Raw genomic sequence first — 21,405 nt, 5'->3', positions numbered from 1 at the left:
TGGATTTAAAATAATGGAATGAACAGATTTTATAGAAGCCAGCCATGATCATGAAAAACAACAGGACATTTTGTTATTTGTTATTAGTGGTTTAAACTGCAGGGTCAATAGTTTTTTTTTTTTTTTTTTTTTTGTGGATGTCATGTAGTACTGTATGTATATGCAATGTAAGTTTAAATCCCCGAGGTAGTGCATATATCACACACACACACACACACACACACACACACACACACACACACACACACATATATATATATATATATATATATATATATATATATATATATATATATTGATATTGATAAAAACAAAATGGAACAAAAAAGATTTTTATTTGTTTTTTCTTTACTATGGCTATTTTATGGCTAAAATATATTGAGACTCATGATTCATAAATTATTCATTTGTGATATTTGAAAAACGTTTATCTTTTATGACACCTGTGTCAGACCTCAAAATGCCCCCTGACAAAGTGAGTTTCAATACAGTGTCATAAGCACTTGCTTTATTATATAATCACTTCAGCTTTTGAGTGTATTGGAGAAGTATTTGATTTGCCGCCGACCGAGACTCGGCTTAACCGTCTCGATGGGTCCGTATGATAGATGCTTTGTCATACCGGTGAGCTGTGATCCCAGAACATTCTGCTGGATAGCAGCACACAAGATCACAGACAGCAATAAAGCGCCGTTTTCCCATCTGCCTCACCACTAATTTTTTTTTTCTTTGTTTTTATTTCCAGCAGGATATAGACCAACCGCTGCACCAGGCTTGATTTATCTGTGGACGGACAACCTGCTTCAAATGCCTCCCCCACCCCTGCCCCGCACGTAGCCAGGATGGAAAGGTACATCGTCAATAGGATGGGACCCGACGAATAGCTGGATGTCGCTCGGATCTAAATTTTAATCCATGTGGGAATACTTGCAATGCAAAGAGGCTTTGAGATTTTGACAGCGTCGCTCTCGGAACGTCCAGCATCTTGGGTTTGATTGTTTCTTTCGTGCGAGTGGATATAAACTAGTTTGACCGCTCTTAGCGGGACTAGAGTAAACATGCCCTTCCAACAACCAAACCGCCTCTGGAGGGCCATGTGTCCACGGCTAGGCCTCAGCCCTACTCTGGATCTGCCATTACTGTGTTGGATATTAGGCTTGGCTCTGCACGCCCAACTGGCGGCCTTTCAAAAACTGGACGAAACGGACCCGGTTGTCACTACAACTTACGGCAAACTGCGAGGATTCAAAAAAGAGCTGAATAATGAGATCTTGGGCCCTGTCATTCAATTCCTGGGCGTCCCCTACGCAGCGCCTCCCACTGGCGAAAGGCGCTTTCAGCCGCCTGAACCACCTATTTCGTGGTCAGATATCCGTAACGCAACTCAGTTTGCCCCCGTTTGTCCCCAAACCCTGCTGGAGGGCAGGCTACCGGACGTTATGTTGCCGGTTTGGTTCACCAACGGTATTGAAGTGGTGTCGTCCTACGTACAGGACCAGAGCGAGGACTGCTTATTCTTAAACATATACGTGCCAACGGAGGATGGTGAGTTTGTGTGCGGGCAGGACGGACAGACCTGTCTTTGTCATCTCACTGTGTCAGTTTCCTTTGTGGAGAATGAGTGCAGCGGACAAAAAAAAAAAAACCTAAAAATTGCATGATCTCTGCATGCCTGATGCATGCCGCTGTGTGAGTGTGAGCGAGGCTGTATGTGTGTCCTAACCTTTCCATCATCCCCTGCACATGCACATCTATCAGTGTGCTGCAGCACGTCCATTTTAGGTGGTCGGATTTCGTTCCCCTCCCTTTACTTGTTATACAGACAGACACTTTAGCCCATAAAGGGGGGATATTTTGATGATTTAAGTCAGAGAACTTCCTGTCGTTAAACTCTTCTCTTCCTTTTTCAGTCAAGTTGTGCTGTTGCATGCTCCTGATGTCCATAACGGACTCCCATGTTATTTTTTAGTCTTCTATTCATTTTGCAGTAAAAAGAATATCCAAGGAATGTGCCAGAAAACCCGGCAAGAAAATTTGTAGAAAAGGAGGTATGTATCCACCGACATGAAACCCAAAAGAGAACAGGCAAAGCTGAACACCTGAAGTGCAGATCTCAGCTCTCTGAGGTCGAGAAGAAGCCATAATTGATTCCCACCATGAAGAGTTAACTGGGGAGACCGAGCCGTCTCATAAATCAGATGGGCACACGTTGAACTTGCAGAGTCTAATCTCAATTAAAAGAGATGCTATCTGGTTTTCATTGGCTTACACTGGCTGTATTGATCTCGGCTTCATCAAGATAATGTCTCTAGCTTCTCCACCCCTGACGTACCCTACCTCAGCTCCTCTGAGCATCAGGTTTGGTGACAGCTCGCTTTATATAAAGCATCCTGTTAATGCCGCCTCCCTGGCGACAAGAACAATCATAAAATGTTCCAGCTGGAGAACGTTGTCCTATCTTCTGCTGGTCGGATGTCGCCAAAAATCAATGAATGAATAAATACATTTTCCTCGAAAACCTTTAGCTTGCCATACAGTGGTTAAAAAGATTTTCACCCCCAAAAAATGTAATTTACTGATTCTAATGTCATTCCAAAAAAAAAAACATTTACTGAATCGCTAGTTTGGACAACACTAGTGTCCTACCTAAAGTCAATGGGGTCCAAAACCACCAACCAGATTTGGAATGACATGAGAGTAAATGATAACAGAACTTTCGGGTGAACTATCCATTATAGGCAGTTTAAAGAATGTTTAAATCCAGAGAAATAAGCAATTTTAAGTAGTGTAACCCCAAAGACACTTAAGGCTTGTTCACACCAAGAACGATAACGATAACTATAACTATACACTCTTAAAAATAAAGGTGCTTCACAATGCCATGGAATAACCTTTTTTTTTGTCTAAATGGTTCCACAAAAAACCTGTTTCACAAAAGGTTCTCTGTTGTGAAATAAGGTTCTTCAGATTTTAAAAAGGTTAAAAAAAAGAGATGGTTCTATAAAGAACCTTTGACTGAATGGCTATTTGTAGAATCAAAAATGGTTCTTCTATGGCATCACTGTAAAGAACCTTTTAAAGCACCTTTATTTTTAAGAGTGCAACTATAAAGATAACGTTCTAAAAATCGTTTTACATTTAAGAGAATAGCAGAGTTCACACCACAACTAACAAAAAACGATACAGGGCAACAATATCATTGTGATCACCTTCAAAATGATTTTTTTTTACAGCTGATGAATGATAAAACACTGACAGCTAATCAGACTTCACTCCAATTTAAAGGGCTTGCACATTTGAAATAACAGGCAACATTGTAAAGAAACAAACAACTAATGCTGAACTAATTCTTAAAACTCATCTGCGTTTATCTACAGTGCAAATCCAATCTGATCAGAAATAAAAAATAAATAAATAAATAGCAGCATAAATGTCCTTAAAAGAAAAATCCATGAGAGACTTTGTGCCTTTTAAAGATCATTGTTAGGTGAAGGCCGGTGAGGACACAGATAGCATCTTGCTCTGGGTTTATCATGAATGTTTAGTCCCCAATGCTGAAACTGTTGTGATTTTGCTGCCAATTTTTGACATCTCTAATGTTTGCAGTTGAATCCATGTTTCTAGCATCACCCATCATCGTCGCAGCTGTGGGATTGTTTGAATGGCAAAGTTGTCTCTCCTGCCTAAAAAAATAATGGAGGCATTTTAGTAAAATTGCAGCGCTTGAGTGGTTTTGAGAGGTGTGAGCGAGGAAGTTGCGAGGATTGAGAATTTCTAGGTAAATTGTGTAAAAGCCCTTCTCTTCTGCTAAGAATATCACACTTAAAGGGATAGTTTACCCAGAAATGAAAATTCTGTCATTAAATCAGAAAATCTGAAAAAATGTGAAATCAGAAAGCTTTTTGACCCTGTATAGACAGCAACAGTTCTACGTTCTATGCAGGTCAGAAAGCTCTTATATTTCATCATAAATATCTTAATTTGTGTTCTGAAGTTGAACGAATTGTCTTACGGATTTGGAATGAGGGTGAGTAATTAATTACAGAATTTTCATTTTTGGGTGAGCTAGCACTTTAATTATTTTTTAGGGTAATAGTTCCAGTTAAGATTCATACTCAAGTTGTGAAATAATTGTCAATGATATGTCTTTTTGTAAACAAATGTCACTTTTATTCAGGCTCCTGCAAGCTGTTTTAGAAAATTGTGTTTTGTGCTTTCTCATAAGGGAAAATCTAGCGATGACATTTTTTTTCAGACCCCAATCTACTTTTAATAATTTCAATGGAAACCTTTGATTTCGATTTTTGCGATAATTGCGTTTAAACTTCTGATAGATAAGAACAGCCTTTAATGGTTTTTAGCAGCTTTGTGTTGTCTCTGTATCTTGTAATTAACTACCTTGAAACAACGTGAGCGTCATAGGTGTATATGACTTTCTTCTTTCAGACAAATACAATTGGAGGTGTATTAGAAAATGTCCAGGCTCTTCCAAGCTTTATATTTGCAATGAATGGGCAATAGAGATTACGGTTTATAAAACTATTAACCGTAATCTCTACCTATCTGTCTTACACACGTTCACACATTGTCCACTATAAAGATTTTTTTCCTGGAATGGAAAGGATTCCATGGATTCTAAAGGTTTTTTGGTGGAATCATCATTGCCCATGAAGAACCTTTATTTTATGAGGTAGAAACCTCAAACAAAAAGGCATATTGTCTTTATCTTTTCCTTGACAGTAATGTCCTTAAATGGATAGTTCATCTAAAAATGAAAATTGCCCCACGATTTACTTACCCTCAAGCCATCCTAGGTGTATGTGAATTTCTTCTTTCAGACAAATACAATTTAAGTTGTATTAGAAAATGTCCAGGCTCTTCCAAGCTTTTTAATGGCAGTGGAGGGATGTTGAGATTTCGAAGTACAAAAAAGTGTTTCCGTCCATCATAAAAAGAGCTCCACATGGTTACAGGGGGTTGATAAAGGCCTTCTAAAGCAAACCAATGCGTTTGTGTAGGAAAAAAAAAAAATCTATATTTACTATATAAACCGCAATTTCTAGCTTCCGCTAACTGTCGTTAGTGTTTTCAGAAAAGAGTGGTGTTCCAGCGGATGACATAGGACAGCGGTTCCCAACTGGGGGTCGCGACCCACTAGGGGGCCTCAGTGATCCTCCAGGAGAGCCGCGAGATTTCTTAAAATAAATTTAAATATTATCCTATAATTGTTTAATTTCATTAGTAATGTGCTAAATGAAAATAATAAAAGCACAGCCTCTCTCTCGTGTTCTGTGATTTATTGCTTCAGACTCGGCACAGCAAGCCTCATCGCACTGTTAAATACAGACTGAATGGCGGCTCAAAACTTCCAAACGCTGTATGCAAACTAATGTTACGTCTCTCGGCTGCATGCATGAAGCAAACCGTCGTGCTAATTTAAAAGTAAAGACGATTAGTGTAATAATAGCAAACTTGCGCGTGCCTAATGTATAACACTCGTGTATATCAGAGTCGTACATTAGACGTGCATAAGTCCGCAATTGATTCACAAACTTTGCGCGCTGTCGGGGCTCTGATCTCTATCTTATTTTTGCGTGAAATTTCAAAACCTAGTTGTCCAAATTATTGTCCTGTCAGTGTTTTATAATGGATGCTCCCCCATTAGAAGAGGAGTGAGGCTCGGTGTTTATGAGCATCTGATTCTTTTCAGAAGGCCTTTATTAACCCTCCGGAGCCATGTGGAGCACTTATGGATGCACTTTATTAAACTTTAAAATGTCAACAGCCATTCACTGCCATTATAAAGCTTAGAAGAGCCAGAACCTTTTTTAATATAACTCTTGATTGTATTTGTCTGAAAAAAAGAGAGTCATATACACCTAGGATGGCTTGTGGGTGAGTAAATCATGGGGTAATTTTAATTCTTAGGTGAACTACTCCTTTAAGGACGTTATTGTCAAAGACAATGTAAAGACATTTTGCTTTGTTGTTCAAAGTTTCTACCACATACACTCTTACAATAAAGGTCCTGTACTGGCAATGATGGCTTCATTAAGAACCTATTAACATTCATGAAACCTTTCTATTCTACAAATGTTCTTTATACTGGAAAAGCATCTTTATGTTGTTAAATGTGACCCAGGACCACAAAACCAGTCATAGGATCACTTTTTTGAAATTGAGATTTATACATCATCTGAAAGCTGAATAAATAAGCTTTCCATTGATGTTAGGATAGGACAATATTTGGCCTGGCACATATTTGAAAATCTGGATTCTGAGGGTGCAAAAAAATCTGAATATTGAGAAAATTGCCTTTAAAGTTGTCCAAATGAAGTTCTTAACAATGCATATTACTAATCAAAAATTAGTTTTTGATAAATTTACGGTAGGAAATGTGCAAAATATCTTCATGGAACATGATATTTACTTAATATCCTAATAATTTTTGGCATAAAAGAAAAATGGATAAATTTGACAAATACAATGTATTTTTGGCTATTACTACAAATAAACCCGTGATACATATGACTGGTTTTGTGGTGCAGGGTCACACATGTTCTTTAAACTATGAAAATCGTGGTTCTTGTAAAACCTATTTGCTGAAACATTCTGTTGAGAACCAAATGTTGTTTTCACATTTAGAACCTTTATTTTTTTTTGTGAGAATATAGCAGACAGACGCATAAATCAAATCTTTGTTGATAAAACACAACAGATTAGGCCCCGTTAAGCTATTAAAAATTAATTCAGAGCTTGTAACAGGGGCCCCTGTTAATGAAAATTTAATAGTGTTGGTTTTCATGTCTAGTGTGACGCCGTCTGATGCTATTTAGCTGCGTCACAAGAATTGAGTGGCCGTCGATAAGCTCTCTCGCTCTCTTCCTGTCCCAGTTTTGCAATGGTTGATGGTAGTCCTAAGGGAAGAGCGATACTTGCAACACGCTAAGACAGGAATGGATTTGCAGCACCACTGCTTCACTCTCCATATATTTTTTTTGTTCCCTCTCAGCTTCTGCCTCCTCTCTGCACCCTCCCTTGAGACGGTCTGTAAAACCCGAGCTGAAATTCGCTCCGTCTTGGCTGGGTGAATGGCACGCGGAGGAGCCGGTGTTAGCGGTGAGGGTGGAGATGAGCGCAGACGTCTGTTTGTATTGAGGCCGGGGGTGGTGCTCGCAGGAACTCGGGGAGAAACTTGATCATCATGGCAGGGCGTAGAGTTAGAGGTGTGAGAAAGCGAGGCTGAGTTTGTGTCTGCAAGTAAGAGGTTTGTCACACTTGTTTTGGAGGCTTGCGGTAGATGGTGGAGCGTGGGCGGAGAGAGCCGCGTTGTGACAGAGCAACAGGATTCCTTTGGTTCAGGGTTGTCCAACTCTCAAAGGAAATCAGATTGGAATCATACATACATGGGGTGATCAGAATAACCTTGGCTTCACTATAACTCGCTGTGACTCGAATCAAATCTCGCTCTGCAGGATATGCGATGCTTTGAAAGTCAGTCTACTGAGAAAAGTGTAGACTTCTGGTAATAATGTAGTTTTGAAAGTCTTTTATAGGAACATTATTCATTATACAGTTATATATTATCTGGGTGTACTGGAACCCTGGGGCTTTGGAAATAGTGTTTTTCAAGTGACGAGTTTAGATAAAAATGTCAACGTATCTTGTATACTTTTAGGAAACATTTGTTTCTTCATATTTTTCTTTATATAAGGATGCTTACCTACATTTTTACATTTAAATGGTAATGTAAAAAAATAGCTTTTATAAGTTAAATAAGTAAATAAAAAAAAGTTAAGTTTTGCAAGAAAATATTTGTCTTCAAAATTTCACGTGTTTCTTGCCATTGTTTTGTAGTTATTTGCGAAATATACTAGCGAGTGAAAATGTTTCTGCACCTGAAATCCAGGTTAAATTTTACTCTAAAAACAAGTATGATTATTTTGTATAAATAAAATTAAAGTCTACTATTAGGACTCTCTCAATACATTTTTATCATGATTTTCATTTTTGTAATATTGTTAAAACTGTTTTTGAATACTTGTAATTAAAATGTACAATTACTGATATTTATTTATTTATTTTTTATTTATTCATTACGATTTTCAATATAGTGCATGTAAAATCAATTAATTTTAGACAGTATAATTTTTTTTGTAGACAGTACAGCGAATTATGTCATGATATTGGTTTAATTATTTAATTTATAAATTTATTTGTGTGTAAAATAAAAAAAATGACAAAAAATTAATTTTTGTAATGGTAAAAATAAGAATAAACTTTTTTAATAATTCTAACAAAAATTTACATTTACTGTATTTTTTAAATGTATTCATAGAGACTTACGATGAAGTACATTACATGCAAAATCAATTAATTTTAGGCAGTGTAATTTAATTTGTAGATAGTACAGAAAATTCTGTCATGATATTTTTTTTATTTATTAATTTTATATATTAATTAGTGTGTAAAATTATATATAAATTTCTGTAACAAAATAAAGCATAAACTGTTTTTGAATAATTGTTATAATTGTATAATATATAAATATTTGACATCATAGTGACATACAATGAGAAACTTTAAATGCAAAATCAATACATTTTAGACGCTATGATTTAATTTGTAGAAAGTACAGCAAATTTTATCTTGATATTTCTTTTTTTATTTAATTAAAAAATTAATTTGTGTGTAAAATTATATGTAAATTTTTGTAACAGTGAATGAACAGTAATTTGTAGACAGTACAACAGCAAATTCTATAATGATATCTATTTAATTGATATTTTATTTAGCGTGTAAAATTATATATTAATTATTGTAATATAGTAAAATAAAGTATAAACTCTTTTTTAATAATTGTAATTACATTTATATTTACTGGAAAAAAAAAAAATATATATACACATTATTTATTAATAGCGACTTACAATGAGTTGCATTACATGAAAAGTCAATTAATTTTAGACAGTGTATTTTAATTTGTAGACAGTACAGCAAATTGTATCACAATATTTTATTTAAATTCTATAGTAATTTTTCCAATTTACAGTAATCAGAATGAGACTTTTTACATGACTTCAATGACAATTTTGTGATAAAAATCAGCTCATTATATGTCTGTCTGTCTGTCTGTCAGATAGATAGATAGATAGATAGATAGATCTGATATCAACACCTTTCCCAAACAAGTCACATGAAATAAGGTCAGATATCATTTATATCAGTAAAACAAGGACAGCATACACCACTTTTTACAAATGACTAAGAAGTAATTTGTAGTAAATGTAATGTTGTAAAATTTTAATATGGTTGGGCACAAAATGCTTTCCATGTATCTCCATTCTAACTCAACATGCATTTTAATCAGCTTTCTTTCAGCGGTCCCAGTGTTCTGACTCTCGAATCTATTTGTTCAGAATCTATTTGAATATTGAATGTGTGTGTAGGAGTGGGACATAGCACTATTACTGTAGGTTATGCTTTTTTCACCATTGTTTCAGAGTAATTTTCTGCTCAGTGTGCTTCTCTATGAACTTCCTGTGTGACATGCGGGCCATGTTGTGTAGGTGATGATGGCTCAGTGTGAATCAATAATGAGGGAACCATTTCGCCATGACTGATGAATACTAACTACAGTCTGTAGGATCACTTCATCCAAATCTAATCACTGATTCAGTCCCACTCACACACACTCGTCCTCAGCCTTTACCACATCATTTTCAAAAACCAATCAATAGTCTGTTGCAGTCTTAAACTGCCCTGACCAGTCTTTCATCTGACAATGCAGATTTACATGCAAGTCATGCTTTAAAGGGATAGCTCACTTACAAATGAAAATTATGTCATTAATTACTCACCCTCATGTCATTACAAACCTGTAAGGCCTTCGTTCGTCTTTGAAACACAAATTAAGATATTTATAATGAAATCTAAGAGCTTTCTGACATGTTCAAGGCCCAGAAAGGTAGTAAGGACATTATTAAAATAGCTATCAATTAACTGTAATGTTAAATGTTAAGTAAAGAATACTTTTTGTGCACAAAGAAAACAAAAATAATGACTTACACTCTTAAAAATAAAAGTGCTTTAAAAGGCTCTTCACAGCGAGAGATATTTGTACCAACCTGGCACTCTCTAAATTTAGATTTCCAGTAGATTTGGGATTTCTGGTTGTATCTGAAAAGATAAAGTGGGATTAGGATAATTTAGTTCTTGGCTGTTTTGCTGATTTATGACTCGTCCCTCGTCCTAATTTTTACGGACTTATTGTATATTGTAAAACTATAAGAAAAAAACTGTTCAAGCACATGAATGGCTTTAGCTCTGAAGCCGTTGGTCTGAACTGTAAAATTCCTGTGCTAAGTGTAGTGCCAAGTTGCTTTAATTACAGTTTATGCTAAAATGGAGCGTATTAGAGGAAACAGACTGGCGTGTGGCACCTGGCACTGCTCCCAGATCAGCTCAAAGCATTTTCTCATAACGTAGATGACAACAACTGAACCTTGCGGAGAGAAAAAAGCAGAGAGGAAGTGAAGGGACAGACTGTCGCAGATGGTGCGTATGCAGGGGAGATTGTCTAAATGCTTCGTTCACCTTGAAATGACAATGAGAGACTCATGTTTGACCCAGAGCCTGGTGTTCGCTGAATACACAAATAAACCACATGCTTACAGTCTTGAACAAAAGAATGAAATTTTATACTGCTTTGGAAACTAGAGTTTTATCCTATATTTTTGCCTTCAGTAACTGAGTTTATTTTGAGCATGTTTGGAAAGATGTCTAGGCTGCTTCATTCATTTTATCTGCAGCACTTTTCTGGAAACTAGTTATTGTTAATGGCTATTGATGACAATACCCTTTGGGGAGAAAGTAATAGAAAGCTATTGTGTTATATGAAACCGTGTAGTCATCATTTTCAAAGTTGATACTGGAAATTGTTTGTAGAGATGTAGAGGCACTTTGTCATTGTTGTGCTCGTTTTGATCCAAAGTTTCAAAGTTTTTATTAATAGACACCAGCCTACACAGAATGTGAGAGGTAGCAGCTTGAGGTCACAGAAACTGGGCACTATTATGTTGTAATTAAATAAAATGAATGCAAAAAAGGCTATGGGTGGGCGATATACCGGTAGACACAATTAACCGGTAGAAATTTGTCAACCGGTAGAGATGTTGGACTGTCGTCTCTATCACAGTTACACGCTCATGTGACATTCCTCGTTTGCATGCGTTTTTAAGCATTGTGGTTTAAAAACAAGTGATTTAAGCTGCTGAAATGCAATCAGCAGTGAAAGAAAACTAATTTTGCTATATGTGCGCACTGTCTGAGAAGATGGTGTTCACAGAGCGCGAGAGTATTGAAACGAGTGCCTTGAATGGTTAAATGCACACACTTGTATGTGTCAAAATGCTCATCTTTGCAGGTATCCTCACAGTAACACACAGTAATTTAGTGAAAAGTCTTAAGTGAAAGCAAACAACTGTGAAAGAAAACTCATGTGTAACAGTATATTGGATCTGGGTAGCTCTTAAAGTGACAGCAGTCTGGTATTACTGCTGTCTGTCATTCATATTAATCAAAAACAGAGGAGAGAGAATTTCTCACTGCTCTTGACTAAATCACTTTTGTGATTTAATAAGAATAAATATATATTTAATTTACACAGTGAAGAATATGCAATGTTTTAATTTATTTGACTACTTTGTTACAATGTCTAGTCAATTCAAAATTTATTCTGACACCTTCAACATATTTAATAATATCACAGCTTATTCGCTATAGTTTAGAAAATGTCAATAATATATGACAATAACTCACAAATTAAACAGTATAAGAAAAAAAAAATAATCTTGATAATCACAAATTAATTACTTTCCAACCAAAATTTATTCAGGCACTGACAACATTTCTCACATTATCAGTTTATTCGCTATAGCTTAGAAAATGTTAATAAAATATGACAAGAACTCAAGAGTTGCACTGTATCAGAACGAATTCATCTTGATAATCACAAATGAATTCCAGTTAAACCATTTATTCAGACACATTCAAAATTTCTCACATTATCAGTTTGTTCGCTATAGTTCAGAAAATGGTAATAAAATATGACAAGAACTCAAGAGTTAAACTGTATCAGAACAATTCATCTTGATAATCACAAATTAATTACAGTCAAACTAAAATTTATTCAAACAAATTAAAAATTTCTCACATTATCAGTTTATTCACTATCGAAAATCATTAGATTTAGATCAAAACTTTTGAGCAGGTTAGCAAATCTTTTGCTTTAAATCGTAACTTCGGAGCACGAAATGCATTGTTTAATTCAGATCGGGACTTAGGTGCGGGTTCACTAATCATTTCACTGCAAAAAATGCTTTTCTTACTTAGAATTTTTGTCTTGTTTTCAGTCAAATATTTTAATATTTATTAAATCAAGAAGGGTTTTCTAGACGAGTAAAATTTATTGACTTGTTTTCAGAAAGAACAAATCAAAATTGAGCAAAATAATCTTGTTTTCTGTTTGAAATAAGATTATTTTGCTTACTCCATTGGCAGATTATTTTGCTTGTTCTAAGCAAAATCTCACTTCATTTTGACTTGTTCTTTCTGAAAACAAGACAATGATTTTTACTTGTCTAGAAAATCTTCTGGATTTAAGAATTGTTTGATATTTTCAACACTTCAAAGCATGTATGGCGAATCATTAGGTTCAGATCAGGATTTCAGAGCGATTTCATTAATCTTTTTTTTTTCTTAAACAGTAGAAAACATCAAACCATTGAGGCAGTACAGTTATAAAAACAGAGAAAAAAGAAAGTATACACAAATACAAATCCCTTAAGAAAATGAATTATGGTTTTACTATAGTAAAAGTTTAGTATACTTTGTACTACTTTAGTAGTGATATTTTGTATGTGTTTCACTTTATTTTTGAATTTTTGTTATACCTTTTTTATCTTTTGTTTTAGAATTTGAAAGAGAAGGCTTTGTTAAATGAGATCTGTGATTGAAGTCCTTGAAAATCAACAAAGTAGTGCTTGAAAAGTCCTTGAAAGTCCTGTTTTTATGTGTATAATGCTTATTGAAGTACTATTTTCTTAGCTTAGCAACATGCTAACTTAAACCCCTATTGGAATCCATTGTGAGTTTCAGTAGCTTGTGTACGAAAGCCTAAACATGTTATTAAATGTTTTAGTTGATGTTGTCAATGTGGAATAGACAGCGAGAAAGCTCACTAGATTTTACCAAAGAAAAGCTATCAGCCTGAATCCGAACTGAAGAATGTTCTAAGCACTTTCCACACCCCTAAACCTTTCATTATTGGTTTTGAAGTTAAGGCCAGTAATTAGTTTCACTGATCCTAGGAAGTGTAACTAATCGGAATAGGCCCGCGCCAGTCAAGTAGAACAGTAGTTATGTGCCTGTGCTCCTCCAGACTGCGAAACCCAAAGTCAGTCCATCCCAACACAATCAATGGCCGTCTTTGTATTTGCTGTCACCGCTATGACTGCGGCGGACACTTCTGGACCTCTAATTAGAGCAGAGGCATCAATAACTCATCACTCCCTTCATTAAACATATCGGCGGCCGTGCGGGCGTCTCGGGGCAGTGTCACAGAAGCGTTTTGCTGCTTCAGTAGTTCGCCACGTCCTCCGCCGTCCGGCTGCGCTGTATGTCATTACTGAAGGGGTCATTTAATCACAGAGAGAGATCATAACGAGCAGAAAGAGGCAAAAGTAACACGCGTCCTGCAGACGGCCCCTCATGCCCAGACACACAGAGATCCTTTGAATAATGAAGGACAGGAAATCACATTAACGGGCCATGGTTAAATGAGGGGTAGGCCAGGGAGAGAGATAAGTAGAAATCAGTGTTCTTCAAGCTACTTTGAAACTGTAGTTTGTCAAGCTGCTATAATTTATAGAGGTTTGAAACAAATGCTAATGAATGTTAGATATTTTAAATTATGGAGCTGTCATTCATAAGTTATCCATTTTTGCATTTTTTTTCCTTAATGACAGTTTGGGTAATAGAGTGATTAGATTTAGAAAACTAGATATATGAGCAATATCACACTCGTAGACTTGAGATATGGCTGTATATCGGCACGGTTGTGATTCGCCGTAGGTAATCACAGAGTGCCGATATACAGCCATATCTCAAGTCTACGAGTGTGATATTGCGTTTATACAACAGTTCGACGGCACAAGTGTGTAAATGCATAAAAAAATAACAACGGGGTGTCTTTAAAAAACCTCTTTTGTGCGAACTATTCCTTCCGCCATGAATTCAAATCAAAGTTTGACGGTTGATCAGCTGAGCATAAGCTTCTTCGTTACTAGTTCCAAAACGTAGGGCTGTTTGATTCCGAAAATTTTGGAATCGATTTCGTTTCCGATTCCTGGTTCTGGAATTGATTGGATTCGATTCCAGAATCGATTCCTCACTGTTGTTTCGATTCTTTTTCGATTCATGTTTTTTAGATTGGAGGAAGCTAATTTCGCAATAAATGCAGGATGTAAAGGTCGTATAAAGTTACCTTGTCATAATATGAAGCTTCATTTGTAAAAAAAAAAAAAAGAAAAAAAAAAAAGATATATATACTATTTTTCTGTAGCTCTGCCTCTGACTGATTTCAAATTGTAATTCATTGCCAAGGAAATTAGTCATAGCCCACAGCTCAGCAGTGGACATGCATTTATTGCATGAATAAAACAAGACGTGATGTGTATAAAATGACAAAATTAGCAAACTATACACTGAAACAAAATAAACAGAACTTTAACAACAACAGTGATATAAGAGCAATAACTTCGCAATAAATGCAGGATGATATAAGAGCTCGTGGCGTAGCTGTCAATCAGATGCGCTCTCGGTCACTGACGTGCTCTCTGCGTTATCATTGGCTGATAGAAAGATTAAAAATAGCATTTATTTAAGATGTAAATAAGATCAAGACACGTCGTGATCTATTCTGTCGTGCAGCGCTCAAAATTGTGGACATCATGAGCCAGTTCTCCCGTAAAATAACATCTGAATCGTTTTTTGAACTGGTTCATTTAAATGATCTATCCGAACAAATCTTTTCGTGGAAATGTATCAGACTATAACTATTAACGAGTAAGAGGCAAATTAATGGGTGCTTCTCAAACTGAAGGCTGCATCCTTAAACTCAGACGAGTTTAGTAATGAGTCGTTTTTATTACGTTTATTTTCGTCAATCGACGTTTTGTTGAACTGAAAATGGCTCTGAATGAGGAGTCGATTCCCCTTGAGAGGATCGATTCCAAACGTTGGAATCGACTCTCGATTCCCAATGCCTCGGGTTTAAAAGTCCCAAAGTCACTATTAACTGCTCACTCATAACACGGTCTACTGTCGCCATCTAAAGGCGGAACAATGTAACGTTAACTAAATTCACCATCACCAATGTAAGCACGTTACTCAATACTAAGTACTATTATTAAATACATTATTTAAAATATAGTTTATATAAATTTTTATTTATTGAGTAATAATATTTAATAAACAACAACAACAAACACAGGCATCAAAAAGTTGCTAGGCAATTCAGTCAAGAGTAAAGGCAGCATTCAGCATTGAATTTACATAAACATGCTACATGAACTATCTTTTTCTCTGGAACAAATAATAAATTATTGAGATCAAAGATTGCCCGTTAGATTTACCCACAATGAATTACATGTCATGTGTAACCACAACAGAGACATCAGAGCCAGCGGTAAATTCCTGAAGATCTGGCAGTGGTGAGAGCGCTCTGAGCGGATTGATGTGTGCAGAACGCCCCCTGACGTTATGGGTCTCGCACGTCCGAAAACGACGAAGCAAATTTTCAAACAGACGTTATCTTTATTAACAAACTGCATATTTGAACTATAAACAAGTACATTCTCGCCTGAAAACCTCGGGATGATACGGGATTTGGACGTCCGCCATGACACTCGGAAAAAAAGGTCCCGGCTAGAACACGCGGAGTGATACAAAATTGTGAAAGGGCGTTCCTGTAGCGATACCAGTAGAATATCTCACAGTTCTCAACCAATCAGATTTGAGAACCAGAAAGAACTGTTGTGTATATATATATATATATATATATATATATATATATATATATATATATATATATATATATATATATATATACAGTTGCAATCAAAATTATTCAACCCTTCAGAGACTGCAGTAGTTTACAAATACAAGCTTTTCTGAAGATCCAGGACTTAAAAAAAGCATCTATAACCAATTACTGTCATATTAAAAGTGATAATGTCAACATATAATGTAATATTTTTGAGTTCTAGGATTTTTTTAATAACACAGCTATGTCATAATTATTCAACCCCTGTTTAACATTGCTGTTTTTTAGTCACTTATTAGTATGGTGCGGAATAAAATTGTCTTAAAACATAATTAAGCCTTTAGAAACTCTGTTAGAAAACAAAATTAGCTTGAGCTGTTACACATACATACAGTTAGCCCATGCATGTGTTGAAGTTTTAGTAGCTAATATGACAAAGTCAACACAGCTCTCAAAAAAGCTATAGAGAAGCTACAGAGAATAAATAATTGTATTACTTTAAAAAGTCTAAGGCTACATGAAGATTTCCAAGGCATTAAATGTTCCCAGAGACACAGCTGGCAGCCTTATTCGTTAGTTTAAAATATGTTGTACCAGAAAACCTTTGAAGGTGTTGAACAAAAAGCACAATATCATAAAATGTTTGATCAGAACAACTGAGGAAAAACCTGCAATGTACAACCAAAGACTTGTAAGATGACCCAACGAATGGATGAAGAACATTTCAATGCAGTGTATAAGAAGAACACTAGACAATTATGGCCTTCATGTTGAGACATCTTGCCGAATACCACTCTTGACCAAGAAGAACAAAAAGGCTGACGTGAACATGTTAAAATTAATTTAGATAGACGTGTGGAGTTCTGCAAGAATGTTTTATAGAGTGATCTGACCAAACTGGAACTTTTTGGACCTGTGGATCAGTGGTATGTCTGGTGCAAAAAAGGCAGAGCTTATGAGCAGAAGAATACCATCTTCATCGTCAAACTTTGGGGTGGACCAGTCCTGTTTGAGGGGTGTTTTATTGTAGCAGTAAGTGGAAACCATGACCATATGAAGGACAACATGGATTCTTTGAAGTATCAGGCCATTTTGGCAAGAATTGTGATGTCTTTGTTGCAAAGACTACAGCTGATGATCAGTGGACTTTCCTGAAGGGCCATCATCCCAAAGTATACATCCAAAAATGTATGCTTGGTTCAAGGATCAGACATTGAATGTACTTGAATGGCCTGTTCAGTCTCCAGATTTAATTCTCGTTGAAAATATTTGGTTGAATTTGAAGAAAGAAGTGGCAAAGTGAAAACTAAAGATTGTGAGTGATCTGAAAGCTTTTTCAGGCGAGGAATGGGCCAAGATTGCAGTAGAGAGGTGACAGAAGCTTCAAAGCACTTACAGGCAGCGTTTATTGGCAGTTTTAAAGAATAAAAGATTCTGCATCAAATTTGACATTTAGGGGTTGAATAATTTTGAACACGAACATTTAGAGCCAATTTATTTTTTTTAACATTTAGAGCCAATTAATTTATATATATATATATATATACATACACATATATACATACACACACACACACACACACACACACATATATATATATATATATGTGTGTGTGTGTGTGTGTGTGTGTGTGTGTGTGTATATATATATATATATATATATATATATATATATATATATATATATATATATATATATATATATACATACAAATATTTATATAGATTTTTAGATCATGTTATTACTACATTATAAAATAATATTATTCAAATATTACTGTTTTTGGTTGTACTATTATATAAACATTAATAATTTGCATTGCTACAAATAAGATGTAAAATTCTGCAAAAAGTCTGAGTGAATTAGTAAATTGTTTTTCTTTTTCTTTTTTTAAATGTATTTTTAACCATTTGTTTCCTGGAAAAAAGTCTGAAAAATCAGTGGATTGTTACTTTATTTATTTATTTATTTATTTGATGGAAATAGTCCGCAAAATCATTTGATTGCTTCTTTAATTTTCCTTTGTTTTTTAAATTGTTTATTTATTTATTTGTTTAATTGAAAAATTATTGTTGTATTATTATTAAATATAAAACATATATACATATTAATAATAAAAATAATAAAAATAAATGTTAAAAAGAATCAAATAAAAGTAAAAATAAACCTAGAATATAATAAAGAAAGAAAAAGGGTAATAAAAATAAATACATGTGGGAATAAATAATTATAAAAATAAATGAATCATAAACAAATAAAAATAAATATAGCAATAAAAATGAAGGAATAAGTAAACAAAGGTTAAAAAGAATAAATATAAATGTAAAAATATAGAAAATAATAAATAAAGATAAAAGATAATAAATATAAATACATGTGGGAATAAATAAATATTAAAAATAACACATGTATAAATAAATACAAATAAAGAATTGAAGAACAAGTTCTTTCTTTCTATTTAAATTTGTTATTAATTTATTTGCTGCAAGAATGTCTGTAAAATCAGTGGATTGTTTCTTTAACTTTCCTTCTTTATTTATTTATTTATTTTCATTTTTATATTTATTTATTTTCTGCAAAAAAAGTATAAAAATCAGTGGATTGTTTCTCTAATTTTCCTTCTTTATTTATTTATTTTCTTTTTTATATTTACTTATTTGCTACAGAAAAGTCTGCAAAATCAGTGGATTGTTTCTTTAATTTTCCTAATTTATTTGGTGGAAAAAAGTGCAAAATCAGTGGATTATTTCTTTATTTTTTCTTGTTGTTTTTTTAAATTAATTAATAATTTTTTTATGCTGTAAAAAAGTCAGTATAATCAGCGGATTGTTTCTTTAATTAACCTTATTTTATTTATTTATTCATTTATGTATGTTTCTTTCATTTTCCTTCTCTTCCTTCTTCTTATTTAAAAGCAATAATATAATATAAAAATTATTCATTCATCTATCCTCTACAAGTTCATTTCCAAGAACTGTCAACTAAAACCACTTTCACCAAATTGCCTTCTGAAATGTTTCCGGTGTGAGAGAAAGTGGACATTTTTATTGCGTTTGATTATTACCTCAGTTCGCTCGGCTGTATAACAATACAATATTACAAAACATAGCAGCGTAGCATTTTGTCCATGCTCTACAGCTGCGCATTAGAAAGTTTCTAGTTTTGGCAAGAGCTGAGGTACTGTCACACTACTGAAAAATGTAATTAGGTTAGTAGTGCTGCTACTTTTAGTTTGTTAATCCCCAAAACATGGTAAAAATATGCAAAAGCACTGAGTGCCAGAGGGAAAAATAGGCAGAAATAATGATGGCACACAGAAAGAGAGAGAAAGAGCAATGTGTGGCTTGAGCTTGCGAGTGGAGGGTCGGCTAAACAGTGCTGGAGACTGAGAGGGACTTCACCTTGAATATTAATGACGGTTTAAGCCCATCAATTCTTCACTGTGGCAGTTCTTGTAAGTGCAGACCGCTGCGGCCACTCCATCTACAGCCCTTTGCAATTATTTCTCTCTGACAGGAGACACTGTCATTTAGAGCAGAATTAGATGCATAGGCACAACTAGCTTTAAAACCAATAAGCTGATTTTGCTGAGGAAATTTCCAACTCCTAATTAAACCATACTGTATTGGGTGTACTTATACACATTGAGCTCATGATACTTGTTATTTTTAAAGTGCTAATCATCTCTTAAAATAAACGTGTGATGTTACACAGAGCAGTAATAAAGTGGGTGAGAGAAAGAGACATGTTAGATCGAGATGAACAGCAGTCTGTGAATGAATAAGAACAGCGAAACAAAAAAAAAAACAAAAAAAGATTAGGGCTAAGCAACAGTGCTGAAAAAAAGTATATATTTTATGTATATATTGTATGATTTCTGATTAATCTTTATTTTATTTTTTATTTTATTGAATCTCAATAATGCTTGCTTGAGGACAAAAATATGGGCAAGATTAAGCTCTCATATAGTATTTGACATCATAAGAAATCCAAATGAATGAGCGTTAATAAGACTGATAGGGATATATCCTGTCTGATAACATGATGCACTCTGTGTGAAATTTCCGCTAAATTAACTGATAATAATTATACACCAGATTCATATCCTGGCAGATGCCTTTGTGGTGCCATCAAAGGGTGCAAAATGCAATTAATAACGTTATCGATCTCATTATGTGGTACAATATTAGCTGGTCTACAAGAACTTTGGTTTAAAAGAACAAAACAAACCATGTACAGTTGATTGACATTCGCTGGTCAGATCAATTAACCAAAAGCAAACTCTGCACATTTCCAATTGCTACTAAGCATTTTTATTATAGGAAATAGACTTTTGGAAAATCTCTAGTCTCCTGATATATCAATTATTATGTTTTTAAAGACAGCTATAACTGGAGGCCATTATAAAATATATACACGTTTGAAAATAAATAAATGAATGCATAAATAAATGTAATAATGAATATGAATTAATAAAAATGAAAGAATAAGCACATTAAAATTAAATAGAATAACAATAAATGTAAAAATAAGTAAAGAAATTATTAAATTAAGAAAAAAGGTAATAAAAATAAATGCATGTGGGAAAAAAAAATGCATATAAAAATAAAATGTACATAAATATATATATAAAAAAAAAAAAAGCAAATAAAAGGTAAGAAGAATAAAAATAAATGTGGGAATAAATACATATAAAAATAAATAAGTGCATAAATAAATATAAATATAAAAAAAATAAAAGAATAAGTAAAAAAAGGTTAAAAGAAAACAAATAAATGTAAAAATAAATATAGAAAATAAATAAAAAAAACAAGGCAATAAAAATAAATACATGTGGGAATAAATATAAAAATAAATGAATGCATAAATAAATATAAAAATACGTATAAACTAATAAAACAAAGAAAAAGTTAATTAAAATGAAAAAGAATAACAGATGTAAAAAATAAATAAATTAATAAATAAAGAAAAAGGTAATAGAAATAAACACGTGGGAATAAATCCATATAAAGTAAGATAAATAATAATAATAATAATAATAATAAATGTAAAGTTTAAAAAAAAACAAATGTAAAACTACATATAGAAAATAATTTAAATGTAATAAATGTAAATGTAAATTAAATGTAAAATGTAATAAAAATAAATACATGTGGGAATAAATAAATGTATGCGAAAATAAATATAAAATAAAAATGAAAGAAAAAAGTAAATAAAAGTTAAAAAGAATAAAAATAAAAATATAAAACTACATATAGAAAATAATAATAAAAAATAATAAGTAAATAAAAAGGTAAAA

General features: G+C 33.8%; 1 protein-coding gene across 2 annotated transcripts in view; it reads left to right on the top strand.

Annotated features, from left to right (window-relative positions):
• The window catches only part of nlgn1 (neuroligin 1), a 293,385-nt gene that overhangs the window by 24,229 nt on the left and 247,751 nt on the right, over positions 1–21,405 (top strand). For both annotated transcript variants that reach the window (XM_073825378.1, XM_073825377.1), the window contains exon 2: positions 746–1,545. In XM_073825378.1, the coding sequence (XP_073681479.1) occupies positions 1,059–1,545 (487 nt within the window). In that variant the 5' untranslated portion in view covers positions 746–1,058. The remainder of the gene's footprint in view (positions 1–745; positions 1,546–21,405) is intronic.

The sequence above is a fragment of the Garra rufa genome, chromosome 20, assembly GCF_049309525.1.
Source record: "Garra rufa chromosome 20, GarRuf1.0, whole genome shotgun sequence".
Classification (NCBI taxonomy): Eukaryota; Metazoa; Chordata; class Actinopteri; order Cypriniformes; family Cyprinidae; genus Garra; species Garra rufa.
Note: the sequence above shows the minus strand (reverse complement) of the source record. Positions and strands in the feature narration are given on the sequence as shown.